This window comes from Triticum dicoccoides, chromosome 2A (assembly GCF_002162155.2).
Source record: "Triticum dicoccoides isolate Atlit2015 ecotype Zavitan chromosome 2A, WEW_v2.0, whole genome shotgun sequence".
Taxonomy (NCBI): domain Eukaryota; kingdom Viridiplantae; phylum Streptophyta; class Magnoliopsida; order Poales; family Poaceae; genus Triticum; species Triticum dicoccoides.
In genome coordinates, this window is record NC_041382.1 from 90,232,356 (window position 1) to 90,250,321 (window position 17,966).

At 45.6% G+C, this 17,966-nt stretch overlaps 1 protein-coding gene across 1 annotated transcript; it reads right to left on the bottom strand.

Moving 5' to 3' along the window:
* Nucleotides 1–145: 145 nt before the first annotated feature.
* On the bottom strand, nucleotides 146–17,093 carry LOC119359063 (probable pectinesterase 66). The gene is made up of 4 exons (XM_037625407.1): nucleotides 16,847–17,093; nucleotides 1,087–1,312; nucleotides 561–991; nucleotides 146–475 (listed from the first exon to the last, which is right to left on the bottom strand). The coding sequence occupies exons 1-4, from the start codon at nucleotides 17,047–17,049 to the stop codon at nucleotides 322–324; spliced, it is 1,014 nt and encodes a 337-aa protein (XP_037481304.1). The 5' UTR covers nucleotides 17,050–17,093; the 3' UTR covers nucleotides 146–321.
* Between the last annotated feature and the right edge of the window lie 873 nt (nucleotides 17,094–17,966).

Below are 17,966 nucleotides of genomic sequence, written 5' to 3' on the forward strand. Positions count from 1 at the left end.
TCTACTAGTTTTTTAGGTCATTTTTACTAGGGATATATGCTTGTCATAATTCTCAGCTACAAAGGGGGAAACTCTACAATTCTCCATTGCACCTCTTGTACTACATCAAAGGGGCCCATATATACACCTTTATTTAAGGACTGAAACTCTGTAAAATTCCTCAAAGGTCTTAATTTTGTGTGTGTCTCTTCTGTCTTGTTGCTCAGTCCTAACTCCTAAGCCCTTCTTCCCCATTACATTGGATCATATACCTCGAATATACAGCTCGATTTATTTTGCTACTACTGCTAGTCCATAGCTATCCGGCCACAAGTGCCTCAACTAGGGCTGATTGGATAGCCAACCGTCATCGATGAACCTGATGTCCACGAACCTCTGCACCTCTGCATAGCTCATGTGCTTCTCCCATGGCACTCTTCCGGCGGTGCCGGAGCCCGGGCCACTGCATCCGACCTCCGCAAACGTCACCTGTGACCTGCCAAAGAAACAACCATGCGCGCGTAAGCACACAAACGTCAGCCAAAAACAGCACCGTGAAACCAGGAGCTGATGTAACTCACACATCTTGGCCGGGCGTCCACTTGTCCCACCCCTGCGGGACGACGATGCCGGCCATGTTCACCTGGAAGAACACCACGGTGGCCTGCTCGTTCCACGCGCGGCCGAGGTACTGCCGGCCGGAGCCGGTGATCGCGCCGCCCTTGAACACGAGCGCCGCGCTCCTACCGCCGGCCCTGCCGTGCGCCGTCACCCACCCGGGCTGCTGGGACCACGCCGGCATGTTGGACACGAGGGTGCAGTCCTCGTAGATGGACTGGCCGTAGCCGAAGATGAAGTCGACGCCGCCCTCCACGAGGCAGCGGCGGAAGTAGTGCCGGCCCATGAGGTCGCACAGCGTGTCCTGGAACCCGTGGAAGGCGCAGTCGTAGAACGCGCCCTTGTCGCCGTCGATCAACACCCCCACCGCCGGGTGCCCGCCGTTGAACGTGTTCTGCGTTGCGTGACAGAGCATTCTCGCGTTAGAGAATCTGCGTTTGTACGTGTGTGTCACTGGCAAGTACTTTGTGGACTGCAGGTCGTAGTTACCTTGAAGGCGATGTTGCGGGCGACGAAGTTGTCGGCATTGACTCTGAAGGTGGCGCTGGTGTACGTCGGCGAGATGTCCGTGAGGTTGCGGCGGTTCCGGCCCGTGATCGGGATGCCGGGCGCGTCGGTGCCGTAGCCGTGCCCGTCGAAGTTGATGTCGGTATTGAAGGAGCCGTCACCTTGGAGCAAAATGAAGCCTTTCTGGCTTGGGATTGTCACCTTCTCCCTGCATGCATGCATGCGTAAATTAACGTGTCTGGTAGTGCGAGTGCAAAATCAGCAGGCTGTTCATATAAAATTATCAGAGTAATGCTACACCTACGAAAATAAGGAAATTTATGTAGTAATTTAAGTAAGCTTGCGTAGATGCAGGATTATTGAATGTCATCAAGAGCTAACCTTATTAATTACTCGTATAATGAAATTGACTATACGACTTTTTTCAGTCAAATTTTATCTCTCATCCTCGACTACCATATTATGAAAAATGATGCAAGTTATCATGACATTCTTGATATCACCCCTGTCATACAAATGTGTTGGGCATTGCAAATAGAGAGTCAACCAAGCAAAACACCAAAAGCACATTTCATATCTTTCCTTGCCCCCTCCTGGTGTGCAACTTGTACTTTCTCTCCTCTTTAATTAACCTGCCACGTCAATTTTTTGCCTATGTGGCGGCTTAATTAGCACCTGTAGAGGATGGAGCACTGGGAGGGGTCAAAGGTTGGCTATTAGTCTTTCTCTCTTTCTCTTTCTTCTCGTTTCATGCTTTTACCTACGATCACGATATAGGCTGGTTCTCACATAATAGCGTACTACTTCTCTTTTTCCATCTCCCTCTCTTTCACATACGCAAAAGTGTCATGCAAGAAGGCTTTATAGCCTACTACTCCTTCCGTTCAGGTGCACAAGATGCCTAGTGGAAACAAGAGATTCCAAGAGTATTAGTTGTGGTTGTAATTTATATCCTTTGTAACCCATGCATCACCTCGTTCAGCTCCCCTATGCAGCAGCCTTTAACTTCTCTGCTCTCCTTCACAAACATGATACTATCTCAATCCTTTCATCTCCGCACGTGCAGGATTAAATGTCTCTTTCATTTGTTTTTCAGGGCACGTGATGGACTCATTTCCTCGATTCCAAACATAACGATGGCCTATCACAGTGCGTCTTGGCCGCAAACAACTCCTAAGGCTGGTGACAATGGGCAGGAACTTAGGAGTAACATCACACACTCCAATGCAATTTTGCTTATGTGGCACATATTTAATGAAGAAAGAGCTTCTTGTGGTAACTAGCTAAGTTACCGGAACATCACACACTCTAAAAAACAATGAGTCTATGACCTAATAAATACATCGTTGCATGACACTACATACATGTTCCTACCCACTATGGAGGTAGTAACATAGTCTAGAGAAGTGTGTAGGTTACTAGCTTATGTTCCTGCCCATTGTGACCAGTCTAAGATGCCCTATGCACATGGCGGCGATGGGGGCGGGGTATTATACTTGCACTAAAGAGATGAGGAGTCATCAATTGATGTACTTAATTAGGCGATGTAATATATTTATTCACTAAAGAACTAAAGAAAATACATTTGGGGGTACTTTTGATGCTTAGCACATTATTAGGGCAGTCCAATGCATGGTGTCTTAGTTATATCTAATGCCATTAAATACTCCCACCATTTCTTTTTACTTCGCATATAAAATTTGGTCAAGGTCAAACTACATAAAGTTTGACCAAATTTATATAAAAATATATAAACATTTACAGTACTAAAACTATATAGTATGAAAATATGTTTCATGGTGCATCTGATAATATTGATTTCATATTGTGAATGTTTATATTTTTTAATATAAAGTTAGTCAAGTTCTATAAAACTTGACTTTGACCAAACCTTATATGTGGACTAAAAAAACGGAGGGAGTATGTATATTTAGATATAGCAGTCCCATTGTACTATATCTTACTGTTACATTTAAAAAATACTAGTCTTTCGTATGCACTTTGTCCTCACTCGTGTGCATCCGGGTTCAATTTTTCAGTTGGTCGCCATTTTCAAATTGCTCCAAACCAAGCATGCCAAATTTTGATGTTCCTTGTGAGTAGGCTCTTGGAAAAAAAGGAATTCTTTGTTGATATGAACAGTCTATCATTCTTAGTAAGCCAAGATTTTACATACACCACCACTCATTGGAACTTATGTCCTCGTCGACCCAGCAGAAACATTCTCTCTTAGCACATGTCCATATGCGCCAATGCCAACATTCACATGTGCACAATGTTGTGTGCCATGAAGGGCCACACATGCCATGTGCATATCTGCGCCTCTGACCCGTATAGGCCCGTGTAACCTTGAGGATAGAATCTAGTACCATTTGTAACGCACCTGACACATCCATTGAATCCCGACAACGTGGATCGGCCCCGCTCCCTCCCGCTCCCTCCCGCTAGGGTTCCGCCGCCGCCGCCGGCCGCAGGCTCGGGCGCCCCGGCCCTCCCCGCCCCCCCTATTGTTGGAAATATGCCCTAGAGGCAATAATAAAAGCATTATTATTATATTTCCTTGTTCATGATAATTGTCTTTATTCATGCTATAATTGTGTTATCCGGAAATCGTAATACATGTGTGAATAACAGACATCAACATGTCCCTAGTGAGCCTCTAGTTGACTAGCTCGTTGATCAACAGATAGTCATGGTTTCCTGACTATGGACACTGGATGTCATTGATAACGAGATCACATCATTAGGAGAATGATGTGATGGACAAGACCCAATCCTAAACATAGCACAAGATCGTATAGTTCGTTTGCTAGAGTTTTCCAATGTCAAGTATCTTTTCCTTAGACCATGAGATCGTGTAACTCCCGGATACCGTAGGAGTGCTTTGGGTATGCCAAACGTCACAACGTAACTGGGTGACTATAAAGATAGACTACGGGTATCTCCGAAAGTGTCTGTTGGGTGACATGGATCAAGACTGGGATTTGTCACTCCGTATGACGGAGAGGTATCACTGGGCCCACTCGGTAATGCATCATCATAATGAGCTCAGAGTGACCAAGTGTCTGGTCACGGGATCATGCATTACGGTACGAGTAAAGTGACTTGCCGGTAACGAGATTGAACGAGGTATTGGGATACCGACGATCGATCTCGGGCAAGTAACATATCGATAGACAAAGGGAATAGCGTACGGGGTTGATAGAATCCTCGACATCGTGGCTCATCCGATGAGATCGTCGTGGAGCATGTGGGAGCCAACATGGGTATCCAGATCCCGCTGTTGGTTATTGACCGGAGAGTCGTCTCGGTCATGTCTGCTTGTCTCCCGAACCCGTAGGGTCTACACACTTAAGGTTCAGTTACGCTAGGGTTGTAGGGATATGTATATGCAGTAACCCGAATGTTGTTCGGAGTCCCGGATGAGATCCCGGACGTCACGAGGAGTTCCGGAATGGTCCGGAGGTAAAGATTTATATATGGGAAGTCCTGTTTCGGGCATCGGGACAAGTTTCGGGGTTATCGGTATTGTACCGGGACCACCGGAAGGGTCCCGGGGGTCCACCGGGTGGGTCCACCTGTCCCGGGGGGCCACATGGGCTGTAGGGGGTGCGCCTTGGCCTAATGGGCCAAGGGCACCAGCCCCACATAGGCCCATGCGCCTAGGGTTTGAGGGGGAAGAGTCCTAGGAGGGTAAGGCACCTCCTAGGTGCCTTGGGGGGGAGGGAAACCCCCCTTGGCCGCCGCACCCCCTAGGAGATTGGATCTCCTAGGGCCGGCCACCCCCCTTGGCCCTCCTATATATAGTGAGGGGAGAGGAGGGACTTCATACCTGAACGCCTTGGCCTTTGGTTGCCTCCTTCTCCCTCCCCAACACCTCCTCCACCTCCATAGTGCTTAGCGAAGCTCTGCCGGAGTACTGCAACTCCATCAACACCACGCCGTCGTGCTGCTGCTGGTGCCATCTCCCTCAACCTCTCCTCCCTCCCTTGCTGGACCAAGAAGGAGGAGACGTGGCTGTTCCGTACGTGTGTTGAACGCGGAGGTGCCGTCCGTTCGGCGCTGGTCATCGGTGATTTGGATCACGTCGAGTACGACTACATCATCACCTTCTTTTGAACGCTTCCGCTCGCGATCTACAAAGGTATGTAGATGCATCTAATCACTCGTTGCTAGATGAACTCCTAGATGATCTTGGTGAAACGAGTAGGAAAATTTTTGTTTTCTGCAACGTTCCCCAACAGTGGCATCATGAGCTAGGTCTATGCGTAGTTCTTCTTGCGCGAGTAGAACACAATTTGTTGTGGGCGTAGATTTGTCAACTTTCTTGCCGTTACTAGTCCTTTCTTGCTTCAGCGGTATTGTGGGATGAAGCGGCCCGGACCAACCTTACACGTACGCTTACGTGAGACCGGTTCCACCGACTAACATGCACTAGTTGCATAAGGTGGCTGGCGGGTGTCTGTCTCTCCTACTTTAGTTGGAGCGGAATCGATGAACAGGGTCCTTATGAAGGGTAAATAGAAGTTGACAAATCACGTTGTGGCTTTAACGTAGGTAAGAAAACGTTCTTGCTAGAACCCTAATTCAGCCACGTAAAACTTGCAACAACTATTAGAGGACGTCTAACTTGTTTTTGCAGCAAGTGGTTTGTGATATGATATGGCCAAAGTTGTGATGAATGATGAATGATCTATATGTGATGTATGAGATGTTCATGCTATTGTAATAGGAATCACGACTTGCATGTCGATGAGTATGACAACCGGCAGGAGCCATAGGAGTTGTCTTTATTCTTTTATATGACCTGCGTGTCATCAAGAAACGCCATGTAAATTACTTTGCTTTATTGCTAAACGCGTTAGCCATAGTAGTAGAAGTAATAGTTGGCGAGCAACTTCATGGAGACACGATGATGGAGATCATGATGATGGAGATCATGGTGTCAAGCCGGTGACAAGATGATCATGGAGCCCCAAGATGGAGATCAAAGGAGCTATGTGATATTGGCCATATCATGTCACGTTTATTATTTGATTGCATGTGATGTTTATCATGTTTTGCATCTTGTTTACTTAGAACGACGGTAGTAAATAAGATGATCCCTCACAATAAATTCAAGAAGTGTTCCTCCTAACTGTGCACCGTTGCGACAGTTCGCTGTTTCAAAACACCACGTGATGATCGGGTGTTTTATTCAGACGTTCACATACAACGGGTGTAAGACAGATTTACACATGCAAACACTTAGGTTGACTTGACGAGCCTAGCATGTACAGACATGGCCTCGGAACACGGAAGACCGAAAGGTCGAGCATGAGTCGTATAGAAGATACGATCAACATGAAGATGTTCACCGATGTTGACTAGTCCGTCTCACGTGATGATCGGACACGGTCTAGTTTAACTCGGATCATGTAATACTTAGATGACTAGAGGGATGTCTAATCTAAGTGGGAGTTCATTAATAATTTGATTAGTTGAACTTAATTATCATGAACTTAGTCTAAAATCTTTGCAATATGTCTTGTAGATCAAATGGCCAACGTAGTCCTCAACTTCAACGCGTTCCTAGAGAAAACTAAGCTGAAAGACGATGGCAGCAACTATACGGACTGGGTCCGGAACCTGAGGATCATCCTCATAGCTGCCAAGAAAGATTATGTCCTACAAGCACCGCTTGGTGACGCACCCGTTCTCCCTGCAGAACAAGATGTTATGAACGCTTGGCAGGCACGTTTCGATGACTACTCCCTCGTTCAGTGCGGCATGCTTTACAGCCTAGAGCCGGGGCTCCAAAAGCGTTTTGAGAGACATGGAGCATATGAGATGTTCGAAGAGCTGAAAATGGTTTTCCAAGCTCATGCCCGGGTCGAGAGATATGAAGTCTCCGACAAATTCTTCAGCTGTAAGATGGAAGAAAACAGTTATGTCAGTGAGCACATACTCACTATGTCTGGGTTGCATAACCGCTTGACTCAGCTGGGAGTTAATCTCCCGGATGATGCGGTCATTGACAGAATCCTCCAGTCGCTTCCACCAAGCTACAAGAGCTTTGTGATGAACTTCAATATGCAGGGGATGGAAAAGACCATTCCTGAAGTATTGCTATGCTGAAATCAGCAGAGGTAGAAGTCAGGAAGGAACATCAAGTGTTGATGGTCAATAAAACCACTAAGTTCAAGAAAGGCAAGGGTAAAAAGAACTTCAAGAAGGACGGCAAGGAGGTTGCCGCGCCCGGCAAGCAAGCTGCCGGGAAGAAGCCAAAGAATGGACCCAAGCCCGAGACTGAGTGCTTTTATTGCAAGGGAAGCGGTCACTGGAAGCGGAACTGCCCTAAGTACTTAGCGGATAAGAAGGCCGGCAAAACCAAAGGTATATGTGATATACATGTAATTGATGTGTACCTTACTAGTGCCCGTAGTGGCTCCTGGGTATTTGATACCGGTGCAGTTGCTCACATTTGTAACTCAAAGCAGGGGCTGCGGAATAAGCGGAAACTGGCAAAGGACGAGGTGACGATGCGCGTCGGGAATGGTTCCAAGGTCAATGTGATCGCCGTCGGCACGCTACCTCTGCATCTCCCTTCGGGATTAGTTTTAAACCTTAATAATTGTTATTTAGTGCCAGCTTTGAGCATGAACATTGTATCGGGATCTCGTTTAATTCGAGATGGCTACTCTTTTAAATCTGAGAATAATGGTTGTTCCATTTTCATGAGAGATATGTTTTATGGTCATGCTCCTATGGTGAATGGTTTATTCTTTATGAATCTCGAACGTGATGCTACACATGTTCATAATGTGAGTACCAAAAGAAGTAAGGTTGATAATGATAGTCCCACATACTTGTGGCACTGCCGCCTTGGTCACATAGGTGTCAAACGCATGAAGAAGCTCCATGCTGATGGACTTTTAGAGTCTCTTGATTATGAATCATTTGACACGTGCGAACCATGCCTTATGGGTAAAATGACCAAGACTCCGTTCTCAGGAACAATGGAGCGAGCAACCGACTTATTGGAAATCATACATACTGATGTGTGCGGTCCGATGAGTGTTGAGGCTCGCGGTGGCTATCGTTATGTTCTCACTCTCACTGATGATTTAAGTAGGTATGGGTATATCTACTTAATGAAACACAAGTCTGAAACCTTTGAAAAGTTCAAGGAATTTCAGAGTGAGGTTGAAAATCAACGTGGCAGGAAAATCAAGTTTCTACGATCAGATCGTGGAGGAGAATACTTGAGTCACGAGTTTGGGGCACACTTAAGAAAATGTGGAATAGTTTCACAACTCACGCCGCCTGGAACACCTCAGCGTAATGGTGTGTCCGAACGTCGTAATCGCACTCTGTTAGATATGGTGCGATCTATGATGTCTCTTACCGATTTACCGCTTTCTTTTTGGGGCTATGCTTTAGAGACTGCCACATTCACTTTAAATAGGGCTCCGTCGAAATCCGTTGAGACGACACCGTATGAATTATGGTTTGGGAAGAAACCTAAGCTGTCGTTTCTAAAAGTTTGGGGATGCGATGCTTATGTCAAGAAACTTCAACCTGAAAAGCTCGAACCCAAGTCGGAAAAATGCGTCTTCATAGGATACCCAAAAGAAACTATTGGGTACACCTTCTACCTCAGATCCGAAGGCAAGATCTTTGTTGCCAAGAATGGGTCCTTTCTGGAGAAAGAGTTTCTCTCGAAAGAAGTAAGTGGGAGGAAAGTAGAGCTTGATGAAGTATTACCTCTTGAAACGGAAAATGGCGCAACTCAAGAAAGTGTTCCTGAGGTGCCTGCACCGACTAGAGAGGAAGTTAATGACAATGATCAAGATACTTCTGATCAAGCCCCTACTGAAATTCGAAGGTCCACAAGGACACGTTCCGCACCAGAGTGGTACGGTAACCCTGTCTTGGAAATCATGCTGTTAGACAACGGCGAACCTTCGAACTATGAAGAAGCGATGGCGGGCCCGGATTCCGACAAATGGCTAGAAGCCATGAAATCCGAGATAGGATCCATGTATGAAAACAAAGTATGGACTTTGACTGACTTGCCCGTTGAGCGGCGAGCCATAGAAAATAAATGGATCTTTAAGAAGAAGACAGACGCGGATGGTAATGTGACCATCTATAAAGCTCGGCTTGTCGCTAAGGGTTATCGACAAGTTCAAGGGGTTGACTACGATGAGACTTTCTCACCGGTAGCGAAGCTGAAGTCCGTCCGAATCATGTTAGCAATTGCCGCATTCTATGATTACGAAATATGGCAAATGGATGTCAAAACGGCATTCCTTAATGGTTTCCTTAAGGAAGAATTGTATATGATGCAGCCGGAAGGTTTTGTCGATCCTAAGAATGCTGACAAAGTGTGCAAGCTCCAACGCTCGATTTATGGGTTGGTGCAAGCATCTCGGAGTTGGAACATTCGCTTTGATGAGATGATCAAAGCGTTTGGGTTTACACAGACTTATGGAGAAGCCTGCGTTTACAAGAAAGTGAGTGGGAGCTCTGTAGCATTTCTCATATTATATGTAGATGACATACTTTTGATGGGAAATGATATAGAACTCTTGGACAGCATCAAGGCCTACTTGAATAAAAGTTTTTCAATGAAGGACCTTGGAGAAGCTGCTTATATATTAGGCATCAAAATCTATAGAGATAGATCGAGACGCCTCATAGGTCTTTCACAAAGCACATACCTTGATAAGATATTGAAGAAGTTCAATATGGATCAATCCAAGAAGGAGTTCTTGCCTGTGTTGCAAGGTATGAAATTGAGCTCAGCTTAATGTCCGACCACGGCAGAAGATATAGAAGAGATGAGCGTCATCCCCTATGCCTCAGCCATAGGTTCTATTATGTATGCCATGCTGTGTACCAGACCTGATGTAAACCTTGCCGTAAGTTTGGTAGGAAGGTACCAAAGTAATCCCGGCAAGGAACACTGGACAGCGGTCAAGAATATCCTGAAGTACCTGAAAAGGACTAAGGAAATGTTTCTCGTTTATGGAGGTGACGAAGAGCTCGTCGTAAAGGGTTACGTCGACGCTAGCTTCGACACAGATCTGGATGACTCTAAGTCACAAACCGGATACGTGTATATTTTGAATGGTGGGGCAGTAAGCTGGTGCAGTTGCAAGCAAAGCGTCGTGGCGGGATCTACATGTGAAGCGGAGTACATGGCAGCCTTGGAGGCAGCACATGAAGCAATATGGGTGAAGGAGTTCATCACCGACCTAGGAGTCATACCCAATGCGTCGGGGTCGATCAAGCTCTTCTGTGACAACACTGGAGCTATTGCACTTGCCAAGGAGCCCAGGTTTCACAAGAAGACAAGGCACATCAAGCGTCGCTTCAACTCCATTCGTGAAAATGTTCAAGATGGAGACATAGAGATTTGTAAAGTACATACGGACCTGAATGTAGCAGATCCGTTGACTAAACCTCTCCCTAGAGCAAAACATGATCAACACCAGAATTCCATGGGTGTTTGATTCATCACAATGTAACTAGATTATTGACTCTAGTGCAAGTGGGAGACTGTTGGAAATATGCCCTAGAGGCAATAATAAAAGCATTATTATTATATTTCCTTGTTCATGATAATTGTCTTTATTCATGCTATAATTGTGTTATCCGGAAATCGTAATACATGTGTGAATAACAGACATCAACATGTCCCTAGTGAGCCTCTAGTTGACTAGCTCGTTGATCAACAGATAGTCATGGTTTTCTGACTATGGACACTGGATGTCATTGATAACGAGATCACATCATTAGGAGAATGATGTGATGGACAAGACCCAATCCTAAACATAGCACAAGATCGTATAGTTCGTTTGCTAGAGTTTTCCAATGTCAAGTATCTTTTCCTTAGACCATGAGATCGTGTAACTCCCGGATACCGTAGGAGTGCTTTGGGTATGCCAAACGTCACAACGTAACTGGGTGACTATAAAGGTAGACTACGGGTATCTCCGAAAGTGTCTGTTGGGTGACATGGATCAAGACTGGGATTTGTCACTCCGTATGACGGAGAGGTATCACTGGGCCCACTCGGTAATGCATCATCATAATGAGCTCAGAGTGACCAAGTGTCTGGTCACGGGATCATGCATTACGGTACGAGTAAAGTGACTTGCCGGTAACGAGATTGAACGAGGTATTGGGATACCGACGATTGGATCTCGGGCAAGTAACATATCGATAGACAAAGGGAATAGCGTACGGGGTTGATAGAATCCTCGACATCGTGGTTCATCCGATGAGATCGTCGTGGAGCATGTGGGAGTCAACATGGGTATCCAGATCCCGCTGTTGGTTATTGACCGGAGAGTCGTCTCGGTCATGTCTGCTTGTCTCCCGAACCCGTAGGGTCTACACACTTAAGGTTCAGTTACGCTAGGGTTGTAGGGATATGTATATGCAGTAACCCGAATGTTTTTCGGAGTCCCGGATGAGATCCCGGACGTCACGAGGAGTTCCGGAATGGTCCGGAGGTAAAGATTTATATATGGGAAGTCCTGTTTCGGGCATCGGGACAAGTTTCGGGGTTATCGGTATTGTACCGGGACCACCGGAAGGGTCCCGGGGGTCCACCGGGTGGGTCCACCTGTCCCGGGGGGGCCACATGGGCTGTAGGGGGTGCGCCTTGGCCTAATGGGCCAAGGGCACCAGCCCCACATAGGCCCATGCGCCTAGGGTTTGAGGGGGAAGAGTCCTAGGAGGGTAAGGCACCTCCTAGGTGCCTTGGGGGGGAGGGAAACCCCCCTTGGCCGTCGCACCCCCTAGGAGATTGGATCTCCTAGGGCCGGCCACCCCCCTTGGCCCTCCTATATATAGTGAGGGGAGAGGAGGGACTTCATACCTGAACGCCTTGGCCTTTGGTTGCCTCCTTCTCCCTCCCCAACACCTCCTCCACCTCCATAGTGCTTAGCGAAGCTCTGCCGGAGTACTGCAGCTCCATCAACACCACGCCGTCGTGCTGCTGCTGGTGCCATCTCCCTCAACCTCTCCTCCCTCCCTTGCTGGATCAAGAAGGAGGAGACGTGGCTGTTCCGTACGTGTGTTGAACGCGGAGGTGTCGTCCGTTCGGCGCTGGTCATCGGTGATTTGGATCACGTCGAGTACGACTACATCATCACCGTTCTTTTGAACGCTTCCGCTCGCGATCTACAAAGGTATGTAGATGCATCTAATCACTCGTTGCTAGATGAACTCCTGGATGATCTTGGTGAAACGAGTAGGAAAATTTTTGTTTTCTGCAACGTTCCCCAACACCTATTCCCCCTCCCCATCCTGTTCCCGCCCCTGCGCCGCCTCCCCGGGAGGTGGCCGGGGCGGCGCGCCCCTCCTCTTCCCTCGGCCACCACCCCGTGCGCTCTCCCCCGCCGCCGCCGGCCGGTGCCCCGGCGCTGGCCCGGGTGCTGCCGGCGGCGGTGGGCCCGTCTGTACCCGCGCGTTCGTCTCCCTCCCGGGGCTGGTGACGGCGGCGGTGATGCTCGGCTGGGCGGCGGCCCGGTGACCCGGCAGCGGTCGCCGGCGGTCGGCGTGGTGGCGGTGCTGCCCTTGGCAGCAGGACGGCGTGGTGGCGTGCGGTGGCCGGCGACGCGTCCCCGGCCCAGATCTGGGCCCTCCCGGCCCCATCTGGGTCCTAGCGGGCCGGTCCCTGGCGTGACTTCGTCGTCGTCTGTGCGGTGAGGAGGAGGAGCGGCTCGGATGGGGGGCGGCGATGCCGATGGCGTGCCTGCTGCAGCGCGATGGCGGGAGCTGTCCGGGAATGGAGTTCCCGGCCGGGCCTGTGGGCACACGGGCCTGGTAGGCTCCTGCTAGTGTGTCCGGTTGGCTACCGGCGTTGACGGTGGAGGTTGTGCCCTCCCGCGTGCCGACGGTGCTGCGGCCCCTAGTCCCGGCTCCTATCCCTTGTTGTGCAGACCTCACCTCGTGGTGCCGTGGTGAGACGGCGTGGAGGCTTATTGACCATGGTGGCGCAAGATGGTGGTCGGTTTGGTGGCAGGCTCTGGAGCACCTGAGGTGAAGGTTGGGATCGGGGGAAACCCCTGTCGGCCTGTCCGACCCCGACGCGGCGACGCCGGTGGGTGCCGCTGGACCTTCCTGGAGGGCGTCGGGGGCGACCTTTCCTCTCGCCTCGTCATGTACCGGGGGAAACCCTTTGCAGCAGCGTCGTCTTCGTCGCGGTCCTTCTTGGAGGTGCTGATTGGTACCGGTGCTTCGGAGCCTTGGAGCTTGGTGGGAGATCTTCGGTGGGCGCAGTGGTCGTGAAGCTTCTTCATTTCCGTCGATCCGCCGTTGTCGGCATTCTTTTCTCTTGTTGTTTCTCTTTCGTTTCTTTTGGGTGTGCCTGTGCTGCTTCCGCCCCAGCACCTATCCTTGGATGTTTCGGTTGGTTGCTTTGGAATACAAAGCGGGGGGAAACCCTTTTTCGTCAATCCCGACTGTTACGTCTGATGGGATCTATACTGGCAGCACATACAACGGTAGTCTCTTATGCCACATTATCCCCACTCATGTGCACCCGAGATTCCTATTAAGTCAGGATGTCACACCTTTTTATGGGCAAAACATTGTTGGGAAACGTGAAATAATCACATGTCTCCCTTTAATGTCGCAGTATTAGCTGCTGCATGCCCTGTAATTAATTTCACTATAGTAATAGCTTATGGGATCAGGCTCATATCAAACAAGAAAATGAAAAATAACGGGCACTACAATTACGATGGCCTAACAAATATGTACGGGCTTGGGTGGCCATCTACTCTTTTAAATCGGGACGGAGGGAGTACTGGAGATAGGACCCTTAGCTTGTTTTACTAAGCACTGTAATTAATCTTCTGATCCGGTGTGGCTTAATTTTCCTATTTTTCAGTCCTTCCCTTTAGTTCACAATTAGGCACATGGTTCAGATGCAAAGTTGATCCCTTAACCAATTAAATACAATATCACTTAGATACAACACCTAAAAGGAAATGCATTGGGGGTGATTATCTCTAAAATAATTCTACTAATTTACAATTATGCGTTGAGACCCAATGCATTTGGAGTGCCCTTCTATTGATTTCATATTTGCTTGGGTTTATATGGCGTTCTCATTTTGTCTTTAAGTGAAATATCCTGAAGTTTAACTACATTTATATCCCATTAGAATTCCAAATAAATTTATAGAAACAAATGTTAATATCTACAACACCAAATGAATTTCATATTTCCTCATATTTATATGGCATGTTTTTTCATAAGTTAAATATATTTATGTTTAACTACAATTATATCCAATAAAAAGTCTAATTGACATTATACAAGCATATATTAATATCTATAATGCCAAATCAACATCACAAGATATATCATTAAATACATATTCATAACTAGGGTCGCGCTATTCGTGACCCTGGTTGAGGAATAGCTATTCTTCACCCCCTTCTATTTTAACATCAATCCACCGTATTTCAAGTAATGTAAATTTTGCCTTACTTCATTTATTGACCAACTAAAGTAGGGAATAAACCCTACTGAATTTTCTTTCTTACTTCATATGCAAAAAGAGAGCATAAGAAAATATATAAGTGCCGTAAAATTATGGTATGTTACATATAATTATGAACATAAAAACATAGTTTAAAATATACATAAATGTAATTTTTCTGTTCTTATGACCTATTTTTAATGCCAAATTTTACGTTGCAAATCAATATGAATGTAACTATTTGTATACCAAATATAATATATTTATGAAACAGCTGTAAGATTACCTTGGGTGAAGAATAACTTATTCTGCACCCTGGGTGATGAATAGTATTATTATTCATAATTATTCATTGAGTGCTATAAATGTTCATATTTTGTTCTATAAACTTGGTGAAATCTTAACAAGTTTTATATAAAATATGATTTATAAACCTTTTGAACCCGAACTAAGAGATTATAATTCTAGTTGTACCGAAAGACAAAGTAAGTATGGTGTACTACTTTTTCCATTTGTAAACACATATCGTATGGGAAATCATCATGTTACGTAAAATTCTTATTACTTTGGCATATGATTGAGGAACATAGGATATGTTTGGATCTGGCCCAAACTTACCCCATCAAATATTAGGCTAATCAAATAAATTTATTATATTTACCTGCCGATGAGTTGGCTAAGATATTACCAAAAAAGATTAACTAGAATGATCTCAGGGGAATTGTCATTGCTGAAAATTTGGCAACCAACCAAACATAAATGAAAATAGAGGCTAACACACGCTTTACCGCACCATTCTTCTATTTTGGAATTAATTTATTTTTCTTCCAAGAAGTTATACTGCAGAGACCCTGAGCACGACCTCTGTGAGTGCTATTGCGCTAGCTATTTAGGCAGGCCCTTTCAGTTTTTGGAAGGTTTTGTTCTGGTTTTTTCTCTACCAATTTTTCTTTTCATGTTTTTTTTATTTTTATCTTTTAAATATATTTTATTCATGAATATTTTAGAAAATTATGAATATTTTTTAAATTCAGCGGCAGAATTTAAATCCTTGAACATTTTTTCAAATCCATAGATGTTTTCATCAAAATTGTGAACTTTCTAAAATATTCCGTGAAGGTTTTTTCAATTCCTTGAACATTTTTAATTTACTAATATTTTAAAATCCAAGAGCATTATTTAAATTTGTGAACATTTTTAAAACATCATGAACAATTATAAAACTCATGAACAATTTATTTAGAACTATGACCATTTATAAATTTATGAGAATTGTTCAAATTCAGAAGAAAAAAAATTAGTTTGTGATTTTCCTTGGGGATTCACAATGAAATTTAAAATACCTGCTTGTTTTTAATTGTTTTGAAAGGTGTTTCAATAGAATATTCAGTTTCAATATAGACATGCAGGACCCATGGCCCAACCAGACCCTTTACAGGCGGAGTCCACTTCAAGGAAATAACATTGAAGGTCTCCTAGATCTCTATTCCTAGGGAACTTGCTTCCCTTTTTCCTTGTTTGAAGTCATGAATATTTTTCAAATTTATGAATAAATTTTTTAATTTGGAAACCTAATTTAAATTTTGAACAATGTTAACATCAAAATTGTGAATACTTTCTAAAACTCCGTGAAGAGTTTTTCATTTTATGATCTTTTTTATAAAGACAAATAATCCACAAACAATATTTAGTTTTTTTTACCATTTTTAAAAGATCATCAACAATTATAAAACCCATGAACCTTTTGTAGAACCATGAATAATTTTTTATATCCATGAATTTATAATTTACAAACATTGGAAAAATTCATGAATGTTTTATAAAATCTGTTAACATTTTTGGAAATTCACAAAAAAATATACCTGAATGTTTTTAGTTTTTTTAATATGTTTAATAGAACATTGGTTCTGATAATGTCGTGCGGGGCCCATGATCCAACCAGACCCTTACAAACGCGAATGTCTCTGCCTCAGGACTTCGCGTGAGAATCGTCTGAACCGACAACAAAAATATCAGCTAGGTGAAGAATAACAAACGCGCCAAATGATTGGTACCCCCTCTATAAATTAATATACAGAGGTAGTACATCCGTGTGAGCGATAAGTAATATGAATGAGAGGGAGTACAATTAGTTCTCCCTACAATCCAAACACACCTATCACGCAAGTAAACAATAATTCTTTAAAAAAATTGCTCACAAATAAACGATATGATTAGCATTAGCAGTAGTACTACGCTGCTACATGCACGAACCTGTAGCTCCCTTGCTTGACGTAGATCCTGACCCACTGGCTGTTGCCGTACGGCACGGCGTCCACCGCCGACTGCACCGTCCAGTAGTCCCCTCCTCCATGTTGATCCACGGTGATGGTCCTGGCCACCGGTGCCCAAGCAACTCTCAATGCCGGCCATCGGAGCAGCAGGAACACACCGACGACGAGGCAGAACGGCCGCATTCCGCGCAAAGTACTCTGGTCGTGAAGAAAGTGTTCCCGGCGTAGTCGGTAGCTGAAGCAGTGTGACAATGGATCGACATTTGTGTATTTATAGGCGTTTCGTGCCCACAGATACAATCAATCGTCGGTGCAGTGTCCCAGAGATATACTTTTTTTTGTGGGTAGTGTCCCAGAGATATACATACGTGTCTGCGTGATTTATTTATTTATTTGACTTGTAACACCATGCATTCCATTAACTTTTTGATCATCAGTACAAACACAAGCGCTCATATACATGCGTATACACTCATCCCTATAAACGCACACACGCACACCCTACCCCTATCAGCACCTCCGAGAGACTGAGCCGGCATATCATCTTGAGATTTACGAAGTCACCGTAGGCGCCTCGTCGTCGACGGAAGGTCTCCTCCCACCGAAAGCGCATCGTCGGAAATCCTGAAATAAATCCAGGAATAATGCGAGCACCAGGATTTGAACCCTGATGGTTTGGGGATACCACTGTCCATCTAATCATCTCAACCACAGGTTGGTTAGCATGCATTCCATTAACTAGATTAAAATGTATATCTTGCACTCTAAAAAAATGTATACCTTGCATATTTGCATGTTGTTATTACTTGGTATATAAAGACATTTAGTTGTAGAAAAAGGGATTGTGCTCAAAATCGTGTTTTCATATCCACTGGGATATCTCTATCTCTATCTCTTCTCTATCCTGACGTCTAACACATTCCTCCCGTCCCCGCGTCCTTCTCTGAGGCTACATGGGGGAACCCTAGCCGCGCCCGCCGCCGGCCTCCCTCCACCCTCCCCTCCCTCTCGCTGCCGCCGAGAGCCACCGCTGGGCAAAGCCCAGGCTGTAACACCCCCAGTGTCATGCTACAGTAAACCTCTGTGATTAAGCTAATTAT